Below are 27067 nucleotides of genomic sequence, written 5' to 3' on the forward strand. Positions count from 1 at the left end.
CATTGATCTGAAGCAACTAATACAACTAAAACCATTTATTTGATATCAAATTGATGTTGATTAAGGTCAGAAATTATGGCATTGATCCATTGTATTCAAGCATTGACCTGAAGCAACTAATACAACTAAACTAACCCAATTTGACATCAAACTGATGTTGAATAAGGTCACAAAATGATGGTCCACGATGATCCATCGAGATGACCGATTAATATCAAAGCAGGAGTCATGTAGCATATTGTAAGCATCTGGGGTTCATACTGTGTCCTATCTGAGAGGGTAGGCTCATAAAGGCGCAGCTCACTGTGTCTTTAAAGTCGTGCAGAAGTGAGACTATACTAAAGCAAGGAGGGGGGGCCGTTCTGCGCCAGTTAGTGAATCGGTGGGGGAGCCGTTTGAGCTGCCTGTCTGTCGCAGCTTTGTCTGAGATAAGAGGAGCATGTCCACGCTTCAATGGGAAGATACAGCGCAATTCGAACGGCAGTTGTACTCAGACTGAAAGGCGAATAAGTAGCAACTTATACAGTACACCCGTAGTTGAATGAGATAAATGGATGGACAGCGCAATATTGCATTTGGTGTCAACCGGTGAGAGGAATTACCGGATATAATGGGAAACACGACACCTAAACCTCTAATAGGTAAGAGATTATTTTTAATCATGACATTAAATACGTGTTCACGTATATCTCTCTTTCAATTGATATGTTAATGCTTTCTATGCGACAGCGTGCGCTTTTGCTGTGTTGATGGGTTGTCCTAATTTTGCGACTTGAAGCTGTACTGTATGCTTGGTACTGGCCACCCTGACGAACGTCTGGAGGCGCTGCAGAGGAGCGCTCCGATGCGTGGGAGAGATAACGCGTGATTCCCAAGACAGAGATCTTTGAAATACGAGGTTTAGATAACTTATTTTGAATAAATCTAAGATTAAGTAACAGCTAAGGAAAGGCCCATATAGCATTAATTGTATTCAGTGTGTACGCGTGTAATACCAACTGTGCTTCATTATTCAGTATCATCAAATCGCATTGGTGTTGAATTAAACTGAGCCTATTCATAACAACTTTCCAAAGCCCCAATAGAGATTATGTTTTATTTTATCTGAGATTAATGGTAACGTATTGGCATATTTCTAGGTCCCATCAAAGCCCCAATAGAGATTATCTTTTATTTTATTTGAGATTGATGAAGTAAGAGATTAGTGGTAATGTATTGACATATTTCTAGGTCCCTCTAGAATCGTTTCTGAAATGGTCCTCTATGAGGCTTTGTCGTGTACTCTGTACTCATCAAGGATGGGGGAGACTGCTGGGCATGTGACGTCTGGGAATGCATGAATGTGAGAAGCAGATGTAATTGATTGGCACTAATTACCTCTCGCTGTTTGTGATGTCTCCACTCTACTGTACTCTACTGCATGCATGGTCTTTCTCTAAACTGTATTCATTGGACTGATCTACACACCACTCTAAACCATGGGTGTAGTGGCCCAGTCCTTTCTGCAGGGAAGGTAATTACTATGTTTGGGTGTTACATACTCATGAAGTGTTAGGGATGGATACAGCAATGTTTATGTTCTTGCCTTGAGATCTCATACCTGACCAAGATATTGGCCAGATTTACTGCCCTCTCACACAGAGGAAATTCATCATTCACAACTGATAGGTACATCCAATATCCACTACTGCACTATACAGTTTGTGTTGGGTGTGTAATCCAGTTGTTATATTCAACCTTCATGACTGTATGTGAGGTAAATATCATATCAGTGACTATCTGCTCATAGTCTATAGGCTTGATGCAGTATTCTCCACCTGTGTCTTGAAGCAGACTCCCTCTCCATCATCCTCAGACCCTCCTGATGAGAGTATTAAAGATCATTTTAGTATAAAGATCAATCTTATGATGTTATTCTTTTTTTATTACTACTTCCTTGAGGACCATTTTAAATAAACAAATGGCCCCTGAGCCAAGAAAAGGCTGTGAATCCAAACCACATTGTTGATCAGTTGCCACTTGACCTCTTCACCCCCACTACCCCTGTATAAGTTTTTCTCCTGTTAATAAAAATTAAAAAACAAAAAAAAGTCCTTCTTCTAGCATTGTGACTGCCTGATAAAGGCGTCTGCTAAATGTCTAAAATGTAAATGTAAATGTAGTTGCCTCAACCACCCTCTACCCCCCCCCCTCTCTTCCCATCTCTCTTTAAAATTAAGTTAAAATGTCCAAGACAAATTTGCCGATCTTAACTGATTTTATCTTTTCTCTCTCTCCCTCCCTCCTCTATCCCTCCTCTCCTTCCTCCTTCTCTCTCTCTCTCTCTCTCTCTCTCTCTCTCTCTCTGCCCCCCCCTCTTTCTCGTTCTCTCGATAAGAAAATAGCCCTAATGCACTAACAGGCACACAGATTACAGAGTATAGTGGGTCTGGGTCTGGCTCTGGGAGAGGTCATCTGAGTTTTGGCAGCTGACTCTGTGACAGAACTCCTTTTATCTCTCATCCCACAGTAAAACCTTTTGTTGCTGTCTCTTCATTGACGTGGTCTTCCTCAGTAGGAAGTGCTGTTTAGATTAGTGGTGTATTGAGACCTGAACAGCTATTTAGGCTGCTGTTCATTCACAGATATAACTGTTTTGAAGCCATGGATAGTATGCTACCACAATTTTTTAAGACAATATAGACATATAGTGACTCTTAACATTGACGGTATCTCTGCTCCTACAAAGGTAGACATGACTAGGTAAGCAGAGGAGTAATCTAAAGTTGGCATTCACCCCCCCTCCTGTCAGCTCTCCCTTAGCAACGTGACCTATTGTGCTATGCGCTTCATCTAATAATGGCAACCAAGCCGCTATATCAGTCTCCCTTCTTCCCTCCGCCACTATTCCCCTTACCACAAGCTCTCAGAGTGTCTGTCAGTGAGGAGAAGACATACATATATGCCTCCGTTTGTGAGCTATGATTACAATGTGCAATAGTCAAGCAGATACACTGGAGGAGGGTCCCGAGCTGCTTCTGCTAGCTAATATATCTTAGTAACACACCTCAGGAGAGAGTGAGTGGGCATAGATCTTTCGAAATGTTGCAGATGTTTCACCACTGCTTCGTAGTTTAGAATGTAATTAGGGATAATGTCTAATTTCGGAAATGTGCTGTGGTACATTTCACTGAGTGATTCCCTTAACAGAGATCAGAGTGAATTAGCACTAGAGAAACTCACTCTTCAATCACTCCGGTCAGATCATAGCCTGGAAAATACCCTCAAAGCATACCTCTTCTGGGTTAGGGTATGTAGGTACCCCTGTTATTCTTCATGCTGTTTGACCTAGGGTATTGTTTTGATTAGCAAACAATACCCTATATTTGAGTGTCAGCTTTTGATCTATCCTAGAACTGATGTCCTACTCCTAAATCAACACGGTCAAGGTTAATCTACAGTGCCTTCGGAAAGTATTCAGACCCCTTCACTTTTTCCACATTTTGTTGTGTTATAGACTCAATTTAAAATGGATTAAATGAAAATAATTTGTCATCAATCCACACACAATATCCCAGAATGACAAAGCGAAAACACGTTTTTTGAAATTTCAGTAAATTTATTAAAATTGAAATACCTCATGTACATAAGAATTCAGAGTCTTTGCTATGACACTCTTAAAATTAGCTAAAATGCTAAAATATAACTAATCACTCAATAAGTTGAATTGAGTCCATCTTAATGCAAGGGTAGTAGTTATGTAATTTTGGAATTAATATCTTTGTTTTTATAGGGTCTCTTTATTTCATAATTTTCTCTTGATCCTGACAAACTCCACAGTCCCTGCCAGTGACAAACATACCGATAACTGGATGCAGCTACTGTACCACTATTCTTCACACGAGAGATGGTGCGGAAACTGCATTGCATGTGCTGGATTTGCACCAAACTTAATGCTTTGTAGTAAGACCAAATAAAGGGTTAGGGTTCCAGTCGCTTTCTTTGCTGTATCACCTGAATTCATTGTTGCAAACACAATTATGGATATGAGAGAGATTATTTTCCATTAAGGGATTCTTTTTGGCCACTTGGTTACAGACCAATTTTGTAGAGTGACTGAGATGATGCTGTCCCATCGACTGTGTTTTTTCCTCTCCACCATTCGACTTTGTAAATTTGTCTCCCCGGGCCTCAGGGTCGCATTCTTGTGCAGTTTTGGTCCTCTCCATTTGCTCAGTTTGTGGTGACATCCTAATCTACACAGTTTGTAATTGATTCCTATGAAAATCAGAGACCCAGTAAAAACAAAGATATTAATTCCAAAATGACTTGAACTATCCTTGCATTAAGATGGACTCAATTCAACTTATTGAGTGATTTGATGATGACATTTTTGCATTTTAGCTACTTTTAAGAGTGTCATAGCAAAGGGTCTGAATACTTATGTACATGAGGAATTTCAATTTTAATCAATTTACTGAAATTTCTATAAACCTGTTTTCGTCATTTTGGGGTATTGTGTGTGGATTGATGGCAAATTATTTTAATTTAATCCATTTTAAATTGAGTCTATAACACAATAAAATGTGGAAAAAGTGAAGGAGTCTGAATACTTTCCGAAGGCACTGTACACCCTTAGATCATAGAAACCACTAGTCATCATTGCTCTACCAAAAATGTTATTTGAGCGGGTTTCATTCCTGTGTGGAAATGACCAGAGATCAAATGTAGTTTGTCAAATGCTTTTCCTGAATACACAGCATAGGATCCCATCACGACACAATAATCTAAAGATACCTCAGGAAAGGAATGAAAGAAGCTATTCACAGTGTGTTGACACTGTCGGGGTGGGAGGTGCCACGACCATTAATGTATGGAAGATATATCCTGCAGTTGACTCTATTTTTTGTTTGTTCGTCTTTTTCCTTCTATCCTGTGGCGGTTTGTGCGACTATCGCCGCCATTGTCGATCCCCTCCTCATAGGCTAGCCATGGCGTCCCGTGGTAATACTCCCCTTTCTCTGCCCCTCGTGTCCTGAACTCATGGTGAAAGCCAAACATTTTCCTCATGTTGTTCCTTTGGGGAAAATAGGGATAGTGATACATCCTCCAAGGGTCTGCAGTATAAATACGCCTTGTGTTATTTTTGAGATAGAGCGGTCTTAGAGGGATATGATGATAAGACTTATTTGGAACAGTGTGGGAAATAAGCTGTTTTGTACTGTAAATATGGGTTACAGGCTATAACAGGGTATTAAATGCAGTCTCTGGCTTAACAGGATGGCCTTATAGTGTCAGTGTGGGAAAGGAAGTCTGAGGGACAGTTGGTTGCACTGCATGAGTAGCCTCTGCCCTCTACAACAGTCATAGACCAGCAACAAGCTCTCTGCTTGATGCACAACAGCTGGTATCAGTAAAATTCCCATGCTGACATCTGAGTCACCAAAAAGGATGTTCTCTTACATCTTATATCGTGTACATAGTGTCTTAAATGTCGTCAGTTGTTTTTTTGTTTCTCTGATACCGACTAAATGTTGCCATCATGAATAACAAAAAAAAAAGTACATTTCATGCAATGCAATGCAAACATGCAGTGAACTTCCATTGCAACTGATCAATCTGCTGTTTTGTCTGATCTTTTGCCCCAACAGATGCAACTCTGCAGCCCCGCCCAGTGGTGAGCAGGCATTACTACACCCTGCCTCACAGTGGTGCAGGTGTAGAGAGACGGACGTCTGCTCCTCCAGTCAGCATCTGCTTGGAGTCACCCCGCTTCCACCCCCAGGCCAAGGGCAAGAACATCCGACTGGACGGCCAGCTGCGCCGTGCCACGCGCAAAAACAGCTTCTGTAATGGCATCACATTCAGCCAGAGACCCGTACGCCTCTATGAGAAGGTCTGTGCTTTTTATGATCAACATATAGTATCATAGTATAATGTAATATATAGTATAATGACCGTCTGTCTTTCTTTCTCTCTCTCTCTCTCCCTCTCTCTCTCTCTCTCTCTCTCTCTCTCTCACTCACTCACTCACTCCCTTTCTCTCTCTCTCTCTCCCTGTCTCCTTCTCTGTCTTTTGTTTCAGTTTTAAACTTGCAAACAAACATGGTATGCCTCATCTACGATTGTAAGCTCTGCGTGAGGATCCCTGTGCACATAACGTTAACAACTATCACCCCATCAGGTGCGTCTTCGCCTCTCGGGAGTGCACACGGGCTGGAGCGGGGCTCTGCGCTTCGGTTTCACCAGCCTGGACCCCAGCGAGCTTGCCTCCGCAGACATCCCCAAGTACGCCTGCCCAGACCTGGTGACACGGCCAGGCTACTGGGCCAAGGCCCTGCCTGAGAGGCTGGCCCTGAGGGACAATGTGCTGGCCTTCTGGGCTGACCGCCACGGCAGAGTGTTCTATAGCATCAATGAGGGGGAGCCCATCCTGTTCCACTGCGGGCTGAGCATCGGCTGCCCTCTCTGGGCCATCATAGACATCTACGGCATCACTCAGGAGGTCACGCTGCTCGGTGAGTCCTCTGTCTTCTCTCCCCTCGAGCTTCACTGATTAGGTTGGTGACGACCATATAAGTGCGACTGAGATTTTGTTCAAGTGATTAATTTCTAATCACATGAGGGGATACTGAGGCTAAGCAACATTATTGTACTTCCAAGACTAAAATTGAAACAAATGAAATTGCTTAAATCTCAATGTAGATATTGGCCGCACATTATGACACGTTTGAACTATTTTCAACAAGTAGGGCCTACGGTAGTGAGTGAGGGGACCTGTTAATACCATTGCATCATTGTAGTGGCCAAAAACACTTCAGTAACTTATTTTTATAGTGACAACACCTTCACAGCTGTGTTGAGCAGATGCCCAAGAGGCCTACAAAGAGCAGCTAAGCCGAGAGGATCTGTAAGAGTAGAGGGCGGAATGGTGGGAGAAGCAGTGGGGGAGTGTTTGGGGGCTGGGAAGGGTCACTACTTCACCCTGCCTCTCTGACAAGACTGAGGAGCAGTCTGTATTGCTGGGTGGATAGTAAATCAGCTCTTCTTCCCGAGACTGAGACAAAACCCACCTGAGCCTCACAACATCACAGATAACCAGGATCTAGAACCTCAGTGTCACTATCTCTTTCCCTCCCTCTCTCTTGGTCTGTCTCTCTCTCTCTTTCCCCTCCCCCTGTTTCTCTGCCTTTCTCTCTCCCTCTCTCCTCACTCTACTCTCTTACACATGCTTTCCCTCTCCGTCTCCCGCCTCTCCCTCTCCCGCCTCTCCCTCTCCCGCCTCTCCTTCTGTCTCTCTGGTTGTGTTTATCTTACGTCTGACAGGAGCCATGGCCATGTTTGGTAAAGGCTGCTGAACCCAGGAGCACTTGTGAGGGGCCAGAGTGCTCCACTGCTCCAGCATCCCTGGAAATAGTAATCAGGGACAGCACCATTGGCCAAGAAGGGCTCTTAGTGCCAGACTTGTGTACACCAGCCCATAATGTATCGGCCGTTGTAGCAATACTTAGAATTCGAATGACGTGTTGGTCTTTATGATGTCATGATATGCCAGCTTCAATACCCGTCTATGTTTGATCTTGTCAACAAGAGAACACAAACAGGATGTGAGTGAGATTGTGATGGTTTGTGTAAGTAGATAGCGAATGGTAAAAACGAGAATTTACTTTTATTTGCCAATTACAGGCCTTTGCCTTGCATATCTTGAGCCGCACACGTTCACACAGATCCAATATACCCAAACTACGGCAAAACTACTATTTATCATGGATTATTGAGCCCTGTTTTCAAATCTCTCCAAACTAACACCGGCTGTTTATATTCTGCATCGTCGGCTTTTCAGAGACAATAAAGATTTGGTAAATTGAGTGGTTGTCTGACCAACTGCCCTCCCCATCTGCCTGTTCCTAGAGAGCACGTTTGCAGAGAGCGTGGGCTCCAGCTGCCTCAGCGCGGCCCGCCTCAGCGCCTACCTGCCCCAGAGCAGCCACGACTCAGCCAACTACAGCAACAACCAGCTGGAGAACAACCAGGCGGCTGCGGCGAAGATCGCCAACCTCCAGCTCAACAACTACAGCCAGCTCATCCCCTGCTGCTCCTCCACGTCGTCGTCTTCATCGTCGTCGTCATCGTCCGCCTTCACCGCCCCCCGGGTCGTCCGGGGTCTCCCCTCCCCTCTGGACACAGACTTGCACTTTCACCCTGTCCGCGGCCCCGACGTCATCCTTTCGGCCGACCGCTCCGCTGCCTGCATTCACTTCCTGGACAGCAGCCGGACTCTGGTGTTCGGCGACCGGCCCCTGCATGTGGGCGAGACTCTGTACGTGGAGGTGGGCCACCTGGGCCTGCCCTATTTCGGGGCGCTCCTCTTCGGGGTGACCTCTTGCGACCCGGGGAGCCTGCACGCTGCGGAGCTGCCAGCGGACCCCGAGGTGCTGCTGGACCGGAAGGAGTACTGGGTGGTGCACAGAGGGTTCCCCATGCCCTGCTCCGGGGACGTCATGAGCTTCACCCTGCTGCCTAATGGAGAGGTGCACCACGGGGTGAACGGGACAGCCAGGGGAAGGCTGCTGTGTGTGGACTCCTCCCAGGTCCTCTGGGCCTTCTTCAGCCTCCATGGAGCAGTCAACAGACTCAGGATACTGGGTAGGTGAAGTAAACAGCCGAACATTTTTAGAGGACACTTGGCAGAGCTTGGTTTGTGACTACCTGTTTTTTATTGTACAATATGTTCTTGACATACCAATGTATGTGCTATGCAAGTAATTGGATAGGGTGGGCAATGCACGACTAAAACACGATGACCTCCAGTAGTCAACTGCTACATTTCCAGTTAGTTATTCTTCATCTAGCGCTTCCAAGAGTCCTTCCAATTTATCATTTTTTCCCAGGCTGGGAGGAATGCTCTTGCGTAGTTGATGCCTATGTGTCCCTCTCTGGTCTATTTCTGGCTGTGACTTATCTGCCCTATCCCATTTCTCCCACATAAAACCCCTCTGTCAACTCAGTCCAACACTCAGATGAATTACAGCCCAGCGGGGCTTGTTAAACAATATATAAATAACTTCAATAAAGTCACTTTCTGAAATATTGCAAATTGAATTACTAGATTATGTAATGACAATATACTGTATCACTAATAATCTGGTTTAGAGGAGTCTTATTTGTTATAGAACACAGTAGAGAGTAATAAATCATACAATGTTGCAGTATCTCTCTAAATTGTATGCTTGTGAATCCTGTTTATCTGTGATTTATATCACCTACTCACATTTTTTTCTGCAAATCTGCACTGTTCAGATTCTCAGGAAACATCATTCCTGATACAAAAATGCATGTTTCTGTGTCAAGAAAAATTCAGACAGCTGTTGACCTTTATTGTCTTCTGACAAACACTTTGAACATGTTTCCCTAAAAAAAAAGATCATTAAAATCTCTGTAAGGCTAAACCACTTAAAATAATGAGGTTTGTTTTGTGTTTGTTTCTCTCTGATGTAGGGACAATGCAGTCCAGCCCACCCTCCACATCCCCCTCCAGTTCCCAGAGCAGCAGCCCAGATGACAGTGACTCTGACCTAGCCTTCAGTGTCAACAGATCCTCCTCAGCCTCCGAGTCCTCCCTGGGTGAGTTATCTAACCCTAACCTCACACTGGAGTCTTTACTGCACTCCTCAGGAAGGCTCTAGAATGGACATGTTGGAAAGGACAAGAAAAATCTGTGTTCAGTCACCACGCATTGCTTTTAATTTCAGAATAATAGAACAACTCAAGTAGATCAGAATACATACAGTACAGTACACGTAGGTTCTATTCAGAGCCAAAAGCAGACAGCATAGCTCCTTCATTTAAATACCTTTCAAAGGCCTCCTCTAATACTTCCTGTCCTATCTCCTTTCTCTCCCCCAGTGACTGCTCCCAGCTCCCCTCTCAGTCCCCCCGTCTCTCCCACGCTCTCCGCCCCAGAGCTGCCCCCTGCTGGCAAGAACGGAGAGTGCACCGTGTGTTTCGACCAGGAGGTGGACACAGTGATCTACACCTGTGGACACATGTGTCTGTGCAATGACTGTGGACTGAAGCTGAAGAGACAGATCAATGCCTGCTGCCCCATATGCAGACGGCCCATAAAGGACGTCATCAAAACGTATCGCCCTTGATTGGACAACGGCATCAGCCGGGTCGTTCACACCAGACGTTGTGACAATGCCCACAGGGACAGCGACATCTGGATGCCACCTGGTCCACAGTCCTTTGTTTTAAAGGTGGAGGTTTAAAGCTAGAATGACAATTAGCTATGACCCCTGCAAGAGGTCACATGCTCCAGGACAGCACGCTGTTCAGGAATTGAGCGAGCCTGGGAGTTGAACATGCCTGCTTTAGTGGGATACCATAGCCTAAGAGAGCCTTGCCTACCAATCATGCTCAGCCTGAGACTTTGTCCACCTGTGCTCCTATGTCACAGCTGAAGCAGGGCTGTGTGTCTATTAGCCTGGCGGTTGCTACTTTGTTTTCCTGTGTGGTTTAGGCCCTCAAGTGTTTGGCGGAGACCTAAGGACATTTTTTTTTTTGTGTGAATATTTGTTTGTCACTAACCTGGTCCCAAGTCTGACTATGGTAGCTGGGAGTTGGCTAGCACATCTGGAACCATGACTCCTTCCCTAAAATCTTCTAGTGCCTTAGACAATGTTTTTCAATGTATTTGTGTTGTCAAAAGTTAATAACAATATGATGACAATCCTATTTGGTATATATTTGTAAAATACATTGCAGAGTTTGTGAGGGAAAATGCAAAATAAGTTTATGCAGAATAAGAATGTATATGGAAAAGGTGAAACTGTATGAAGGTTTGTTGTTCAGGCTTCTTATTAGGATTGTGAAGTGATCGTCTATGAGGAATCCATGGCATTGCACATGAAACGTGATATTAAAGTGTGATCTATACAGAGTAAGAGTGAATGTGAGAATTATGTTTATTATCCACCTGCAAGTCTTCTGAAAAATAGGCTGATGGAAAAACAGCCAGACAAGTTTGTTTCCTCATGGCTCAAATGCATGATGTTCTGGTGAAGTTACTGGCTGACTCATAGTTGATCCTGCTTTGTGAATATGCACCTGAGATCCATATGCAAAAACACATTTTTTTCAATATCTTCACATCATGCATAGCCTTGATGAAAAAGGAAAAACATGTGCTGGTGACGTTGTTAAAAGTTTTAATTAGATGTAAAATGACCAATTTGGTTACACAAGTAGGCCTACCTAGGGAAACAGAAATCAAATTAAACGACTTCACAGGTCTTTACAGATGTGTTTCAAGATATACATGGGCAAACATTTGATTTTGCAGGCCAACATACAGGTTTGTTTACGTTATGGTATAAAGAATGGCACAGGCTCTATTCAAGTGCCCCACATTGACTTGATATACTCATTTCCTCTTCATTTGGTTCAGCATGGACCCATACTGCTGATGAAGGTGTTCAGGTCGTTCTCACTGAGGAAACAAAAATGGAGGAGAATGAAACAAACTGAGCAGAACACACATACACACACACACACACACACACACACACACACACACACACACACACACTGACACAGGCACAGACACATTTACATTTAGGGCATTTAGCAGATGCCTTTATCCAAAGCGACTTACAACAAATACATTTGTTTAAGTAAGTGAATCATCTATCCATCAGTCATAAGATAAAGTAATCAATGCTGACACACACAAACACACAGACACAGACACGTCAATTTACCTGTTGTCGAAACACAACATGCATTCGTTGGCGTAAGTTTTGCCGTCAGTTCCACATAAAGGATCGCTATTGCGTGGGCACATTGGTAATGGGTACTGTGCGCAGTCGGGCTGTGGGGAAAAACATGCGACGTATTATACTAGAGCCTGCTGATGATTGTCATCATTGTGCGGGGGCTGATCATGGCCTGTACTGTACCTATACTGTACTGTGCGAATTCATACCTGTCGTCAAGACATACCTGTCGTATCAACAAAACGAGAGGACAGCAAATTAATAATTCACTCACCTCACCAGGGATTATCGCTGCTCGTGCCAAAACTGAAAGAAACATAACATCGTTTATGATTGTAAACAAATAAGAAATTGTCTCGCTATAATGTGTTCCCAATGTGGTTCCTACTGCTTCATTGGGCAACGGTTATTCATTAGGCTACTGTGGAGGAGAAGCATACCCGGACACTTGATTTCCATGTGCTGGTATTATCTGACCGGACAAGTGGCATGTAGTAGAAGTACTCAATTAATTTTGAAAAGCTTTACTTAACTTAAACTTACCGGCTACACAGAGAAGGGCGAACGTCAGTCGTAAGAAGTTCATCATTTTGGCGTCTGGTACAAAGGTAAGGAATGTGACGCAGGCAGTGCAGAGAGGCGTATTTATACCTTCCTTTTTCAGTCTCCACCCCTCAAATAACCAGTTGGAACTCGATAAATTCCTCTAGTTGTTATTTGTTTAAAAATCCTCATTCAAGTAATTTGTAAAACAGGTGGGTGTGTTGGCCTATTCTTACTGTACTGACTGATTCTGAACTAAACACACACACACACAAAGAGAGAGAGAGAGAGAGGGAGTGGGGGGGGGGGACTTCAGTTGCATAATGAGTATTCACTGTGTAAAACACACATCCCAATGGCCTTGTTTAAAGGCACACCAGACCACGAGTCACTTTGTCCTTGAAAATTAAGAACAAACTCAATAACAAACATCATAATCATCATCACCACCACCCTACAATGTGTGTGTTAGTGATGAGTGTGCATAATACAATGCATGTTTGTCATCTTTGTGATATCCTTGTCTCAGGCATGTGTACTGGCAGTTGGAGCCAGTGTAAACCCATGTAAAGTCATCCTGTTACAATGACAAACTGTTAATATCAAGAAGAACAAGAAGATACTAACATGCAGTATCAGGTTAATGTTAAATTAACCATCAGCAGATACTGTACATAAGGCATTCATTAAAAAAAAATGTTGACACTGCTCTCATGTAATGTCATTATTTGGGCACTACAAATATGTAATTGAAATACAGTATTATTAGCATGAGAAAATGTCATGGAATGCATTTCCATTGTTTGGGCTGCATATTTATTCACTCAATGATGATACGCACGTATTACAGTGTGGCTTTAAATACATTGATAGAAGACCAACATGCAACATCAGCATTTTGTGTAGATGTACTAGTACAGTAGCACACTAGTACATTTACCATGTGTGCCTCTGCAGGCATTAATCACTGTGTGGTTTTACATCATATGAATAATGCATCTGTATGAATAATGTTTCTTTCAGTTTTAGTGCAGGGAGCAAGTGTGCCAGCTGTAAAAGTCAGCTACACTGCTGTTTAATTGCATTCCCACTTGTTATTTAGTGTGCTCTGTCATCAGAGGATCTAAATGCCAGTACCAGGTATTCTGTAACATGCTTTTTTTTCCAACAGTGCATTGCACCAAGTACACACGTCCTTTTTGACATGCGATTTACAGACCAGTTTGTGGAACTGATGGTATTACTTGTGCAAATTATGTCAACTGTGCAATTTCTTCATAATGCTCAATAGTTTTTCTTCATGGAAACCGAACTTGACTTTATCTTTATCAGCAGCACAGATGTGTGCTGAACCAAATGAGGAGACAATGAAGAGGAAACTGAGGCACGTCTTTCGGACTCCTATCAATACTTTGAACCATGCCTTAAACAATTGCTCTCCTCATTGAAACCTTAAGGAGAAATTCATATCACAGAGTTTAGTTTTAGACACGCATGCTGTATCCAACCACTCCCTGATTGTGGACACTCGGTGTTCTTCAAAATTAAACTGTGGTTGAATGATGTAGTCACTTGTTTTTCTCTCAATGCTTCCCCTTACCCAATAACTCAATCTCCCTATTTCACCATGTTTTTGATCTTTTGTGTAAGTTCAAGGTTTCATAATCTTGAATGAATCACATCACCCGGCCGTTTCTTCTGCAAACGGTCTCACACCCAACTAGTGTCTCGCTTTGAAATGGGACCAGCGAAGATTGAGGAGTTACAGATGCCTACAGTAGGTTGGGTGGGAAAATGGCAGGTATAATTAAAGACTTTGACAAGTTTATATGTATTTGCATCAATAAACTTTGTCTTGTAATGAACTAGACCATAACTAGCAAGTCATCAGGGATAATCAGCTCTCTCTCAATGACCTGAATAGCCTTTTATGAAACATCTCCCAACAGTCATGTAGGCCTATGTTCTGCTTATTCCCACCAGTTAGAATAATGCTTTATAGTGACTTGCAGTATTTTAACCCACCTGCACAATTTTATCTGTTGCCAGAGGCTGAAAAAACGGGTACTCTCCGTAGTATCCACCCCCTCTGCTGTGGCACTCCTATTGGCTCAAATGTAAAAAATATTTTTTAAAAAGAAAAAATAATCTTCAACAAGTCATACAGCAACTTGGTGGTAAACCAACCTAACTGAATGCTTTTATCTTGTTCACAAAATGAATGCTTTAATCTTTGTTGCATGTTTGTTTCACATTTCACATTCTACTCAAATCACAACACTCAAGTTACACAATAAGTTGCTCAAGGCTCTGAGGCAACACAATTTGAATATTTCGGGGGTGAATGCTTTTGCTTATGCATTCTTATTATGACTCTCTTCCTTCCATCCGTAATCCCTAATTTGAGAGGAAAGATGAAAGGTTTGTAATGGAATCCTTAACACTAATCCAATCGTTAAAAAAAGTGATACATTCAATGAACGAAGGAAGGAATAATACATGTTTAAAGTCGTTTGCAACTGTCAACATCTGTCACACGAAGGCGCCATTTCCCAGATGATAGGACAAGAGGGGAAAAACACAGCATTTCACATTCATCTGGTAAATTCAATGCTTGGCCTATTGAATAGGTTAAATTAAATCGGCCAGCTGCAGTTCCCGGAACTAATTTAAAATATCAAATTGATAGATTTGAATATTGGGTCCGTTTAAATGGATTCCATCTCTAACGTCATAGACCTAGGCCTAATTAAATTACGGTAGGCCTACTGATTGGTTTGGTTTGTGGCTGTGGTGGTGTAAATGGAACTTTTTCCAACGAAAATGGTTTATTCTTGGCGAGGAGCCTATAAGGCATATAAAATATCAAAATGTTATCAAAATTGTGAAATAGAACAAAGTTCGTGGTTTCATGAACATCCTCCTAGCCAAACTGGGCAGCACATAGAGCTGCTATTCGATTGATGTATAAAAGAGCGAGGTGGAGACCGTGGCAGACTGCTGGTCAGGGCGCAAACACGTAAGACTACTGCTGTCTATAAATGTATATCTGTAAACCCAACTGGAAATACAACCAACGCTCTCGTATCCGCCTGCATGCGAATGGAATGAGTAGGCTACTTTGTTCTTCTTAGATAACTTATTGATGCGCCTAAAATCTTCGCTGCCTGGTTAGTGTGAGGTCCACACGAGGGATCCCATCATACCCATTACGCACAGAAGGGTGCGTTACACGGAGCGCTGCCGTCAGAATGGACCTGGTAGAAGACAGTATGAGACTCAGGACGAGGAGGATGACACCGAGAGACAGTCTTGAAGTCGGAACATACAGTTTTAAGTTTTCTTTCTTGAAAATGGAATACCAATTCTGGGGAGGTTATTAGGCTAATCTAATTCTCGATTATTAGGCTATGTTATGGATCCACACATCGGGGGTAGGTAGACGAGGCTACTCGGCGACCTCTTTTGCTATGGCAAAAGTTAAAGACTCTGGGAAAGTCACGTATTAATCAATACTCTGGAAATGCCGCATTGAAGGACATGGATTTAGATGCAAATGTGAGCGGTGTCAATTGTTTGCTCCACGGTCGGAATGAGAGCAACCAAGCGGCGGCACAAAGCTCATCAGTTGGAGTTTCTACTGCGCTGGCCAGCGTGCTGATCTTTACCATCGTTGTTGACATCCTGGGGAACGTTCTTGTCATTCTCTCCGTTTTTAGGAACAAAAAGCTCAGGAATGCAGGTGAGGTAAAGGGCTGGTCATCGTGATACATCGACAGTTCTCATGAATCTTTTTCAATAGTTTCAGACTGTTTTGAAATGGTTGGACTAAAATAGATTGTTTGATTAAAACTATGTTGTTGTTGGTGTTGGTGTTGGTGGTGGCGATGGTGGTGGTGGTGGTGTTGTTAAAGGTCTTCAGCACAGTGAAAGATGTAGCCTACATCAGGATGCACCAGAGAGAGTACTCAAAACATTGCAGCTGTTCACAATCACCTTAGGGCAATAACACAGTCAGCTACAATGCACAACTTGTTTACTGTTTTTACAACTGAAAACAATCTAACCTTGGCTTGACAGGTGTCCTTCAAAACAGTGTCAGTTTGACCTGAGCTTGCTGATCTCATCATATTATGCAATACTTTTATTATGGGACTTTTATTTTTCAAAGACACAATCACATACAAAGACATTTGAATGGTAGGGAGTCTCCGACAGTGGAGGTCGCTTCGTGGTTCAGCCCCCACACCCAAACCCACCACCGCGGAGTGAGTGTCAGTATTATGTGTAAGCACTTAAGTGTTTGTGTGTTCAGAAAACACACAAACTTCTTTTTTCTATGTAAATCAGTATATTGTATATACACACACACACACACACACACACACACATACAGCAAAAATAATTACATACAATTATGAAAAACAAAAAGAAAATATGAACAATTTAAATAAAGGAAAAATAAAAGGAAACATGTTATAGCAAATATCAAATGTTTGGTTGTTTTGAGATGCAATGCTTATCCAAAATAGTGAAATGCTATTTCACTCTCATTTCCTCTGAATTGCTGTTCGTTTGACTACTTTAGATGCTTTAATATTCACTAAGACACAGCTAGTGTTCTCTCAATCCAACAATGATGTCACAGTGCATGCCCTAGGCTACGCTCCTTTGAGTGATTAGTGAAGTGAGTCAGTAATGAGTAGTGTGACCTATGTGGGTGACTCAGACATGGGGTCTGTACTCGAGTCTGTAGTTATGAAGCTCTGTTATCTGAAATGAGTCTCCTGCCTCGGACATAGTGATGGAGCTACCTTACCCCTGCCTGGCAGCCTCCATATCTCTTCATAAATAATATCCCCCTCCATCGAACTGTACCCTTGGGTACCTTGTCCCCGTATAAATCACCTCCCTCTATCAGGGATTGTAGTGTTCCAATGAACAGCCAAGGTTAAGGGTATTTCTGTCTGGCCTTTCCATCCATGTGCAGCAATCTATGGGGCTTTTGCTGTAACTTGATTGTGTTATCAATATTGTGCTAATTTTGTTGGGGGCTCTACTGACAAGGCACAGTATGACATCAGTGATGAAAATACAAGCTTCACCTCATCAGTGATGCAGTAATTAGAATACTAGTCTAAATCATCCTCAGTTTTAGTCACAACTCACAAGCCTTGTCACAACTGAATTAGCTCTCCAATGCTTTCACCCTCAAATCAACCACTCACCTCTGTGATTACTATTGAAGCAGAAAAAAACAGTAAGATTGGGAAGTTTTCTAATGGCCTTTAATATTGTGTAGCTTCACCCACAGAGGTCTTAAATAGCTTCATGCTCAACAAACTGTAGACAAGTGGCTTCATTGCTATACAAAACAGAGACAAAACACTGCAGTTGAAACAACAGAGAGCTAACTGATCACAACATAATGAGGCTCAGGGGAAAATTGGGCTGCAAGTATGGTTCATTGAACATTTTGAATAATTTTAATTATCATTTAATATACAGTTCATGACATAATATGTCAGTTGTGCTCAAGCTTGTGGTTGCACAACAAAACGGCCAAGCCAGTTTATTGGGAGGCCCACAAGCATGTTTAGAATACTGTTGCCTGTGTAATGGGGCAGTGAAGCATGTTTCCTTCTTATGGCTCTACACTCCAAAAGTTTGGATTTGAAATCAAAACATTAAAGTACAAAGTAGAGTTAAAGTAGAGATTCCCAGCTTTTATTTGATGGTACATGTGTACATAGTGGTTTCACCATTCGGAAATTACACCACTTTTTATGCACAGTCCCCCTATTTCAGGGTACCCAATAGTAATGGGAGAGATTTATCAAATGTTCAAATTAAGCATTTATGTTTAGTATTTGATGGACAATCCTTTGCATGCAATAACTGCGATCCATTGACCCCACCAGACGCCGGATATCTTCTCTGGTGATGCTCTGCCAGGCCTGTACTGCAGCCATCTTCAGTTGTTGTTTGTTCTGAGGTATTTTTGCCTAAAATCTTATCATCAGGAAATGGAACTCACGTTAAATTGGATTTAAATCTGAAGACTTGGCCAGTGTAGTACCATCCAATGAATTTGGAGGCATTTGCTTGCACTCGAGCAGAGAAGATTTTTTCTGTATACTTCAGAATATAATGTGCTGCTGCTGCCAGCAGTTATAATCATCAATTCAGACAAGTTAGCAAGTTCTAGTGGCAGCTATACATGGCCAAACCCAACACCTGCACCATGTTTCACCATGTTTCACTTTCCTCTTGCAATCACTCTGGTCCATGATAATATTCATATTATGTGCCTTATCTGCCTTTTTCAAGACCTCTGCAGGCCTTTTAGGTTCTTTTTAGCAAACTGTAACCTGACGATCCTGTTTGAGGATAACTAGTGGTTTGCAGCTTGCAGTGAAGCGTGTGTAGTTTGGCTGGTGATGTACTCTGCGGATGGAAGTCTCTGACACATTCATGCCTACCTCCTGAAGAGTGTGCCTGATCTGTGGGACAGTTGTTTTGGGGTTATTCATTGGTCATCCATTGTGGAAGTCTTCCTTGGCCTACCATCCAGTTTGTGATTGCTGAGCTCACCAGTGCCTTTGTTTCTTTTTAATGATGTTCCAAACTGTTGATTTTGGCAAGCCTAAGGGTTTGGCTATGTTCCTGATAGTGTTTTTTTCATATTGTTATGAAAGCCTAATAATGGCCTCCTTGACTTTCATTGACTCCTCTTTGGTTTTCATGCTGACAGACAACAATAGTAAACTCCAAAGGCAAATCCAAAGCCTAGAATCTATAATACACATTGACAGCTCTCTTATGCCTGCACAAATGATGTGATGGAACCCTCCTGACTTACCAGAAACACCTGTCAAGCCAATTGTCCCATTACTTTTGGGTACCCTAAAATAGGGGATTATGCATAAAAAGTGTTGTAATTTCTGAATGTGCACAAATACCATCAAATACAAGCTGAGAATCTCTACTTTAACGTCAGTAATTGTTTGATTTCAAATGAAAGTGTGTAGAGCCAAAATAAGAAAACATGTTTCACTGTCCCATTACTTATGCAGGGCACTACAGTGGAACCTCGAGATACGAATGCCCCAATATACGAATGTTTTGAGTTACGAATTGAAATTTCGTAGAATTTGTGCTCTGAGATACGAATGAAAATTTGAGATACGAATCCTTTTTTTTCGCGAGAAGTGGCAGCCGCGCTCGAGAACTGGCAGCCGCCTGCACACGAACCCTTTTTAAAAAAAAAAAATTGAGATACGTATGTTTTGACTTACGAAGGAAGTCTCGGAACGGATTAAATTCGTATCTCGAGGTTCCACTGTATATCTATATCTTTCTAAACTAGCTAAATATAAAATGGTGGGAAAAACTGGCCTGTTGAAAAATCATGTATGTGACATCACATCTGCTGTCCTTGATGTCACTCTGCACATAGTGATCTGATTGCTTGACAGTTACCTTGCTGCTGTATATAGTGTGACTGTTGTTGCTGCTATTGTTGCGGACATGAGTTTTTAAAATGAGTCTGGGGTTTGTAAGATTCAATGGAGAGGTAACCAGCTGTTTGGAGAATTTGGCTCTTTCTCTTCTCAGCCATGTGTCCATGTATGTCTGGGCCTTGGGCTCTGAAAACGTCACTTCTTTTGCCCCACCATAGTCCTCCCTTTTAGTCATTCTGTCTAAAAAAAAACAAGCTATTTTTAGGGATTTTTAGGCACTCTAAATATGAAAGTTTAATTTGGTAAGAGTTGTCAAAAAAGAAAAAAGAACTGACAATTGAAAAACTGTTGTTGTAACTAACAGCTAGGCCTATTGCTGTGCATTGCAATTAGTACTTAATATTAGGGGTTATGTGAAAGTCACAACCCTCTTCTTAAACCTCAGCTAAAGTATATTGTAGATTAATTAGCCACGACAAATGATTCAGTATGATGTGACACACACACACGCACGTGCATGCACGCACACTCACGCGCACACACACGCACACTCACACGCACACGCACACGCACACACACACACACACACACAAAACCCATCTGCTCTGTGTCTCCTTTTTTTTCCTATTTTACCAGACTAACTGCTGGTCTCCCTCAATGGAGACAGACAGCTGTAGCAGCTTTCTGCTTGGCTTCAGTTTAACGCCACTGCCTTTCCTGCTGCCTCTCTAAATCTTCCCTGCCCTCTAACTGTTCCCGCTCTCTCAGTCAGCCTTGGTCTCTGATAGGTTCAAGATTCAAGATTCAAGATTCAAGATTCAAGATTCAAGATTCTTTATTTGTCACGTGCATACAAGTATACAGTGAAATGCAAAAGTGACAGTGCCACAGAGTAGTGCGACAATACAATAAGTTTTAAAATAGAATAAAATAAAAATAGAAGTACTAAAAAATATACAGTATGGACAGTATAAACAGTATAAACAATATGAACAGTATAAGCAGTAAGCAATATAAACAGCAGATGGATGATTATGTGTGTGCATATGGTAGGTCTGCTGATAGGTCTCAGACCTCAGGCTCTCCGGTGGCTTTAAGTATGTGGTTACATCATGTGGCCCAAGCGTAAGATCTGATTGTATGCCAACATTTTCAGATGTACCACAAGGCTTGCTGTTTTCATTCATTGATGTGTACAAATCTGACACAGTCTTAAGGATTTGACTCCCAAAACCCAAGTATCTTGGTGGTAGTTACTTGTATATAAGGAAAGGTATGGACACAACAGATATTGTTTTTTTTTAAATTATTATTATTTTATTTTTTTTACATATAGTCATATCATACAGGATCAGTGAAAGATCAGTTGCTGATGTTACAGCTCATTGATGTGAATCAAGGTGCATTATCATGCATCATGTGTTTGTGTGTGTGTGTGTGTGTGTGTGTGTGTGTGTGTGTGTGTGTGTGTGTGTGTGTGTGTGTGTGTGTGTGTGTGTGTGTGTGTGTGTTCATGCGTTTTGAGGTTAGATTTATGAATGAGGTAAAACCCCCAAGTGTGGGATCATTGGGGAGTGTATTCTAGGAAGTTGTAGCATCATATGCTCAACCACATGCATGAAACAGAACAAGCAGTGAATTCCTTCAATCTGCTCTGCGTAAAAAAAGAAAAAAAAAGAAACAGAATTACATAATGGAAACTGAGTAGACACATTCTGATGTAGTCTGAACTGTCTGAACTGTCTTTTCTGATCAGGGAGATTTTGATTTGCTATTGTTGGTTATCGTATGAGGTAGTGTGTCTTTAAAAATCATTCCATAACAAATATAACCAGTTATGACTTTTCGAGAGATTCAACATTTTTATCACAAATAAGCAAGAATAGATATGTAAGTCCAGACCCAAAGCACTCGCGTTGGGTCTGGTTAAAGGTAAAGCATGTTGTTTTGTGCATTGCTGCACTCTTTGGCCACACTGAAGATTTGAAAACGTAAATATGCTTTCTCAATACGTTTCCTCATAACAGACAATATGTGCATATTCTTAAGAACAAACAAAGCGGTGAACAGGTATGTAAAGGCCAGTGCGCGACCTCAACAGTGCGAAACAGCGCTCTTCACTGAACGTTCTTTATCATGTGATATCATTTCATAATGGTTGATTGTTGATGATTTATCATGGTCGTTTAGTACTATTTTAAAGCTCAAACCTCCATACTGGTACATTAAAAGTCCCATTAGAGGTGGATTCATGTCATGTCCTTGAAATTCTCCGAGTGCATTATTAAGTTACTGTGATTAACACTGAAGAAAAACTTTCTTGGCTGTCCTCATCTTCTTGATTGGTCAACTGGCCTCATGTTTTGAGAGGCTCATGTTCTCATAACTTGGTGGTCTAGGGTCAGATTTGCTTTGATGCTGATGCTGATGGTGATGATGATGATGGTGATGGTGATGTTTTTTGGCTGAGCCAAGGCAGCCTGCATCACCAGAGGCAGCTTGTGTCAGTTGTGATTTCCAATTTCTTCCAAAAATTCTCTGGCCTCTTGAAAATGAGATCATGAAGTAGTCACTACTAATTCATCAGGGCACAATGCCCTCGCCAAAAGGTTATTTTTGCTTACTTATTTCTAATAACATGCATGGCTCAGTTCAGTGTTATCTTATTTGTAACTTGCACATAATGGCAACCCTCTTGCTTAACACACACTCACTGGTGCAATGCCAACCGGATTCAAGTAATGCCAACACAATCGTACATGTTTCCTGAGGTCCTGTCAATGCTATAAATATAGCTCTACTGTACGAATCAAAGCACAGTATTCCTGCCAGGGCGCTTTGCCGATCCGATTTCAGGAACAACATACAGTATGCCCTCAGGAATGGGAACTGACGTGGGCTCACAGCCATATGAGTCCCAGGAATGGGAACTGACGTGGGCTCACAGCCATATGAGTCCCAGGAATGCAAATCCACTCACCAGACACTTGGCAGAGGTGCCTTGATTCTCTCATTCTGTTTATCTATGGAGCTGGACTTATAAAACTCTTAGTTGCTTCACGGTCGCTTTCTCTCTCTCTCTTTTATCGTGACGATTTTCTCTATTTTTCTATGGCTCAGTATCACTTTGAGCGTTAGGTACGATCCTGTAGTCAGGTAGGTAGTTAGGAAAGGCATTGCACTGCACAGTATGTATCTGCTGGCATATCAGATCTGTGGTGAAAGACCTCCAGAGCCGACGTGTCTGATGATCACACTTTTTCGAATGCTGTGGCCCAGAGTGTCCTAGCAGATGCTGGAGATGACTGTCCTCATTCTGCTACGTGGAGCTAAACAGTTTATTTCGGTACTGTAGGGTTTTGTTGTTCTGCCAAACGTGTGTGTGTGTGTGTGTGTGTGTGCGTGTGCGTGTGTGTGTGTATGTGTGTGGGTGTGTGTGGGTGTGTTTTGTGAGCAGAATTCACATGTTTGACAGCTGTGTGAGGTCTTGTGACCAGATAACTACAGGGCCACAGGCGTCAGTGAGACCAAAGACTGTCAGTCGGCTGTGATCAACGGCCAATCAGCACCCTGTTCTGTCCAATTCACACAGTCTGATAATAATAGCTCTCAAAGATGTCAGCAGTTATGACTCCTTGCCCCTGTATCCATGCATAAAAATCTCTTCTAATCTATGTGTCCTGGACTGGTCCTCCTGGAACTAACAATCCTTTTAGCACTGTGAGCCGGGGTCTGAGGGGTGGTTTGCTCATGTTGCTTAGTTCAGCAGGGATATGTAATCGGTTATAATGGGTGCCAACATTCTGCCCATACAACACAAACAGACTGGGTTGTATCGCTCCATCACGATCCTCTCAGAGTTGAATTAGCACACACACATACCTCATCCTTTTGATGATAACATTGAGTCAGGGCAAGCCAAAGAGGCCTAACACTGTGTGCAATAACACAGAAATGCATTATGTCAGAGTTTAATCAAACCTCTGCACCATGACAAATGCACAGGGCCGGTAAATGCTGTGAGCTTCACAAATGCAAACCGACAGATCTTCCCAGTGAACTTGACTCACTGAGACCAAAAACAACTATTTGCTTTAGCCTCATCAGGTTTGAGAAAACAGCTAGTATTTTATACCTTTATACCAGCTAATTCTCTGAAATTAGGTTTATTAGGTTTTCTGTTAGGGCTGCTCTACACATATTGTATGTGTATGTGTGCTGCGCATTCATTCACTTTTCCATCGAGGCAAATAATTGTTCCTACTAACCCAGAGTCAATATAATATACTCTATCTAGAATATTTCAGTGACAGCTGTTGTTGAAGCCGTTCCTTTTTTAAACTATTTTCTCCGAACCCAGCATTTCATTCATCCACCATGACGGACAGGCTGGGTGCAGCCTCTCAAGTCAACAAGCTTTGGAATATTTAGAAGGTCTATTTCCCTGCTTTTGAGAGGAGCTAGCTAGCTGTTCCTGTGGACTTCCATTCATTGCGCTAAGGTATTGAGGCCTTAACTACCTTCAAACTGCACACGGGGACATACAAATAGATAGATTTTATCTGACTCTGGGTAAGTAGAACAAATATATTGCCAAAATGTCGAACTATGCCTTTAAGACACTTGTTGAAATAAGCTTTGGAGACACATGTTCTGCAAATTAGCATTGGTAAACAACATAGTTTGACATTTCCCTCAGGAGAAGGGATTATGAGAGGTCATGGAGAGAGCCATGCCTGCATTCATACCACTCCTATCTCCTGTGCCAGAGAACTCAGTTATTGCAGCTGCTGTCTCCTCATATCTCCCCTCCGTCTCTGCCTTCTTTGTAGGAGCTGGATTCAGTCAAACCCGCGCTGAGGTAAATTACAATTTCCCTGCCCTGTGCAAATGCACCCTCGTTCAGAATCAAAATGACTTTTTTTAAATTTATTTTTGTATATGTTTTTAGGGCATTTCTGCTTTATTGGGATAGAGACAGTAGAGATTGACAGGAAGGATGGGAGAGAGAGGAGGGATGACATGCAAGATAGGTCGAGGGTCGGAATCAAACCAGGAACCTTACGATTACGTGGTAAGCGCATTAGTGTGCTACGCCACTAAGCGCCCCCATCAAAATGACTTTTGATGTTATCACAAACTAGGCATTTTATAAACAATTGCGTCAGCTATATTGTGTATTTTCATGGAGCTGGAACAATGTCATTTGTACGCAATGCAGGTTTGATTGAATCCCTGCTTAGCACTGCTCAGCATTGTTGTCAATCTTGATATCTGTCAAGGCCATTACATATCTGATTTATGCTTTAATTCCCCCCACCCAGAACACAGCTGCATCGTAACAAAGTCAGAAGTCGTTTCATTGGTATGATTCATGTCCTCAGAGGAGACATCCTGTCACTCTCCTATAAACCTCAACTACGGGGAGGCAGGAACTGATTTGCCTGCAATCAGAGGTTGAAATCATCCATGTCTTGTTTTGATATAATAGAGCCTTTCACTTGCCTATCCTCAGGGCCGTGTCAGAGATTTTCAAAAGAAACCTCAAAGATGTCCCAATTTGACCAGTTACAGAGATGGGTATATTTAATAATTTATATTGACCTGACAATAACTCACTCTGTTTATCCCTGGATGGACCGGATGAACCAAAACCGTTTTTCTTTTTTAAAGGGCCTGGTCCAGAAATAATCCCTTCCTCTTTGCCCAGCCATCTAGATGTTGGCAGATAGGAAGGAACTGACAAAAAAGTCTGACAGAAGCTCTGTCAGACTTTTTTGTCAGAAGCTTACTAATAGGCTAGGTGGTGGAGCTATCACCATTTTGCTTATATCGATCAGATTCCTATAAATCTGTGAATGCTGAAGTGGTAGGAAATAAGTGAAGGGGCTGGGTGTTGTTTCTGGAAAGTGTTTGTGTCGCTATAATCCCAAACGGTCTCAATCTAATCTAACTCTATTCTCTCTCTCTCTCTCCAGGGAACATCTTTGTGGTGAGTCTGTCAGTGGCTGACCTGGTGGTGGCGGTGTACCCCTACCCGCTGGTCCTCATGGCCATCTTCCACAACGACTGGACTATGGGAGACCTGCACTGCCAGGCCAGCGGCTTCATCATGGGCCTAAGCGTCATCGGCTCCATCTTCAACATCACGGCCATCGCCATTAACCGCTACTGCTACATCTGCCACAGCCTGCAGTATGATCGCCTCTACAGCCTCAGGAACACCTGTTGCTACCTGGGCCTCACCTGGCTGCTCACCGCCATCGCCACGGTCCCCAACTTCTACGTGGGGTCGTTGCAGTACGACCCGCGCATCTACTCGTGCACTTTCGCCCAGACGGTCAGTGCGTCCTACACCATTTCTGTGGTGGTCATTCACTTCCTCATACCGCTGCTGGTGGTGTCCTTCTGCTACCTCAGGATATGGGTCCTGGTCATCCAGGTGAAGCACAGGGTCAAGCCGGAGTACAGGACCAAAGTCATGCCCAGCGACGTGAGGAACTTCCTGACTATGTTCATGGTCTTTGTGTTGTTCGCCGTGTGCTGGGCCCCTTTGAACTTGATCGGCCTGGCTGTAGCGATTAACCCCGCCAGGGTGGCACCTCATATCCCAGAGTGGCTCTTTGTCACCAGCTACTTCATGGCGTACTTCAACAGCTGCCTCAATGCTATCATATACGGGCTGCTAAATCAGAACTTCCGTAAGGAGTATAAAACAATCTTGCTGGCCATATGCATCCCCCGTATGTTCCTCATGGAGACCTCGAGGTGTGGAACTGAGGGACTGAAGAGCAAACCATCACCGGTCGTAACTAACAATAACATGGCAGAGATAAACGTATGAAGACTTTTTAGGGTTTTTAAAATAGGAAATATGTTAATTTGGGCCTTATTGTTGAAATTGAGATGTATCACACTGTGCCTTTATTTCTGCTTGTGTTAGAAAAGTTTCTGTCTCTTAAATGGAGCAGTCATGATCTCTGACAGAACATGCAATCACATCCCTTTGTAACTGGTCACCTCAGTATAATATTTTTATAATGCAGTTTGGGATACAGTACAGTACGATCAATATAATGCCACTTCCACCTCCTGCACATTATGATTCAACGTGAGTGTGTTATCACTCTAAAAGAAAATAACAAAAACACAACAGCTAAAGGGATAACAACCACCAAATCAATGACTTCTATACACAGTACATTTGAATGCAGTAGATTGTTGCTTAGCAACACATTTTCTTGTGTGTCAAATATTTCAGTTGAAATTGCAATCCAAAAACCATATCCTTATCATCTTACTTAC

The 27067-nt window shown here is 42.5% G+C and overlaps 3 protein-coding genes across 3 annotated transcripts; 2 read left to right on the forward strand and 1 right to left on the reverse strand.

Annotated features, from left to right (window-relative positions):
- Positions 1 to 395: 395 nt before the first annotated feature.
- On the forward strand, positions 396 to 11072 carry neurl1b (neuralized E3 ubiquitin protein ligase 1B). Its single transcript, XM_083686166.1, has 6 exons — positions 396 to 641; positions 5631 to 5875; positions 6164 to 6497; positions 7891 to 8625; positions 9478 to 9603; positions 9886 to 11072. The coding sequence occupies exons 1-6, from the start codon at positions 611 to 613 to the stop codon at positions 10131 to 10133; spliced, it is 1719 nt and encodes a 572-aa protein (XP_083542292.1). The 5' UTR covers positions 396 to 610; the 3' UTR covers positions 10134 to 11072.
- A 100-nt stretch (positions 11073 to 11172) lies between these two features.
- Positions 11173 to 12415, reverse strand: LOC310816209 (trypsin inhibitor ClTI-1-like). The gene is made up of 4 exons (XM_083686264.1): positions 12300 to 12415; positions 12031 to 12062; positions 11742 to 11851; positions 11173 to 11470 (listed from the first exon to the last, which is right to left on the reverse strand). The coding sequence occupies exons 1-4, from the start codon at positions 12343 to 12345 to the stop codon at positions 11425 to 11427; spliced, it is 234 nt and encodes a 77-aa protein (XP_083542390.1). The 5' UTR covers positions 12346 to 12415; the 3' UTR covers positions 11173 to 11424.
- A 3424-nt stretch (positions 12416 to 15839) lies between these two features.
- On the forward strand, positions 15840 to 26606 carry LOC310815637 (melatonin receptor type 1C-like; the record flags this gene model as incomplete). The annotated part of the gene is made up of 2 exons (XM_083685493.1): positions 15840 to 16041; positions 25741 to 26606. 2 exons carry the CDS (start codon positions 15840 to 15842, stop codon positions 26604 to 26606), a joined length of 1068 nt encoding a protein of 355 aa, XP_083541619.1.
- Between the last annotated feature and the right edge of the window lie 461 nt (positions 26607 to 27067).

Source organism: Argentina silus, assembly GCF_951799395.1.
Source record: "Argentina silus genome assembly, chromosome: 15".
Lineage (NCBI taxonomy): Eukaryota > Metazoa > Chordata > Actinopteri > Argentiniformes > Argentinidae > Argentina > Argentina silus.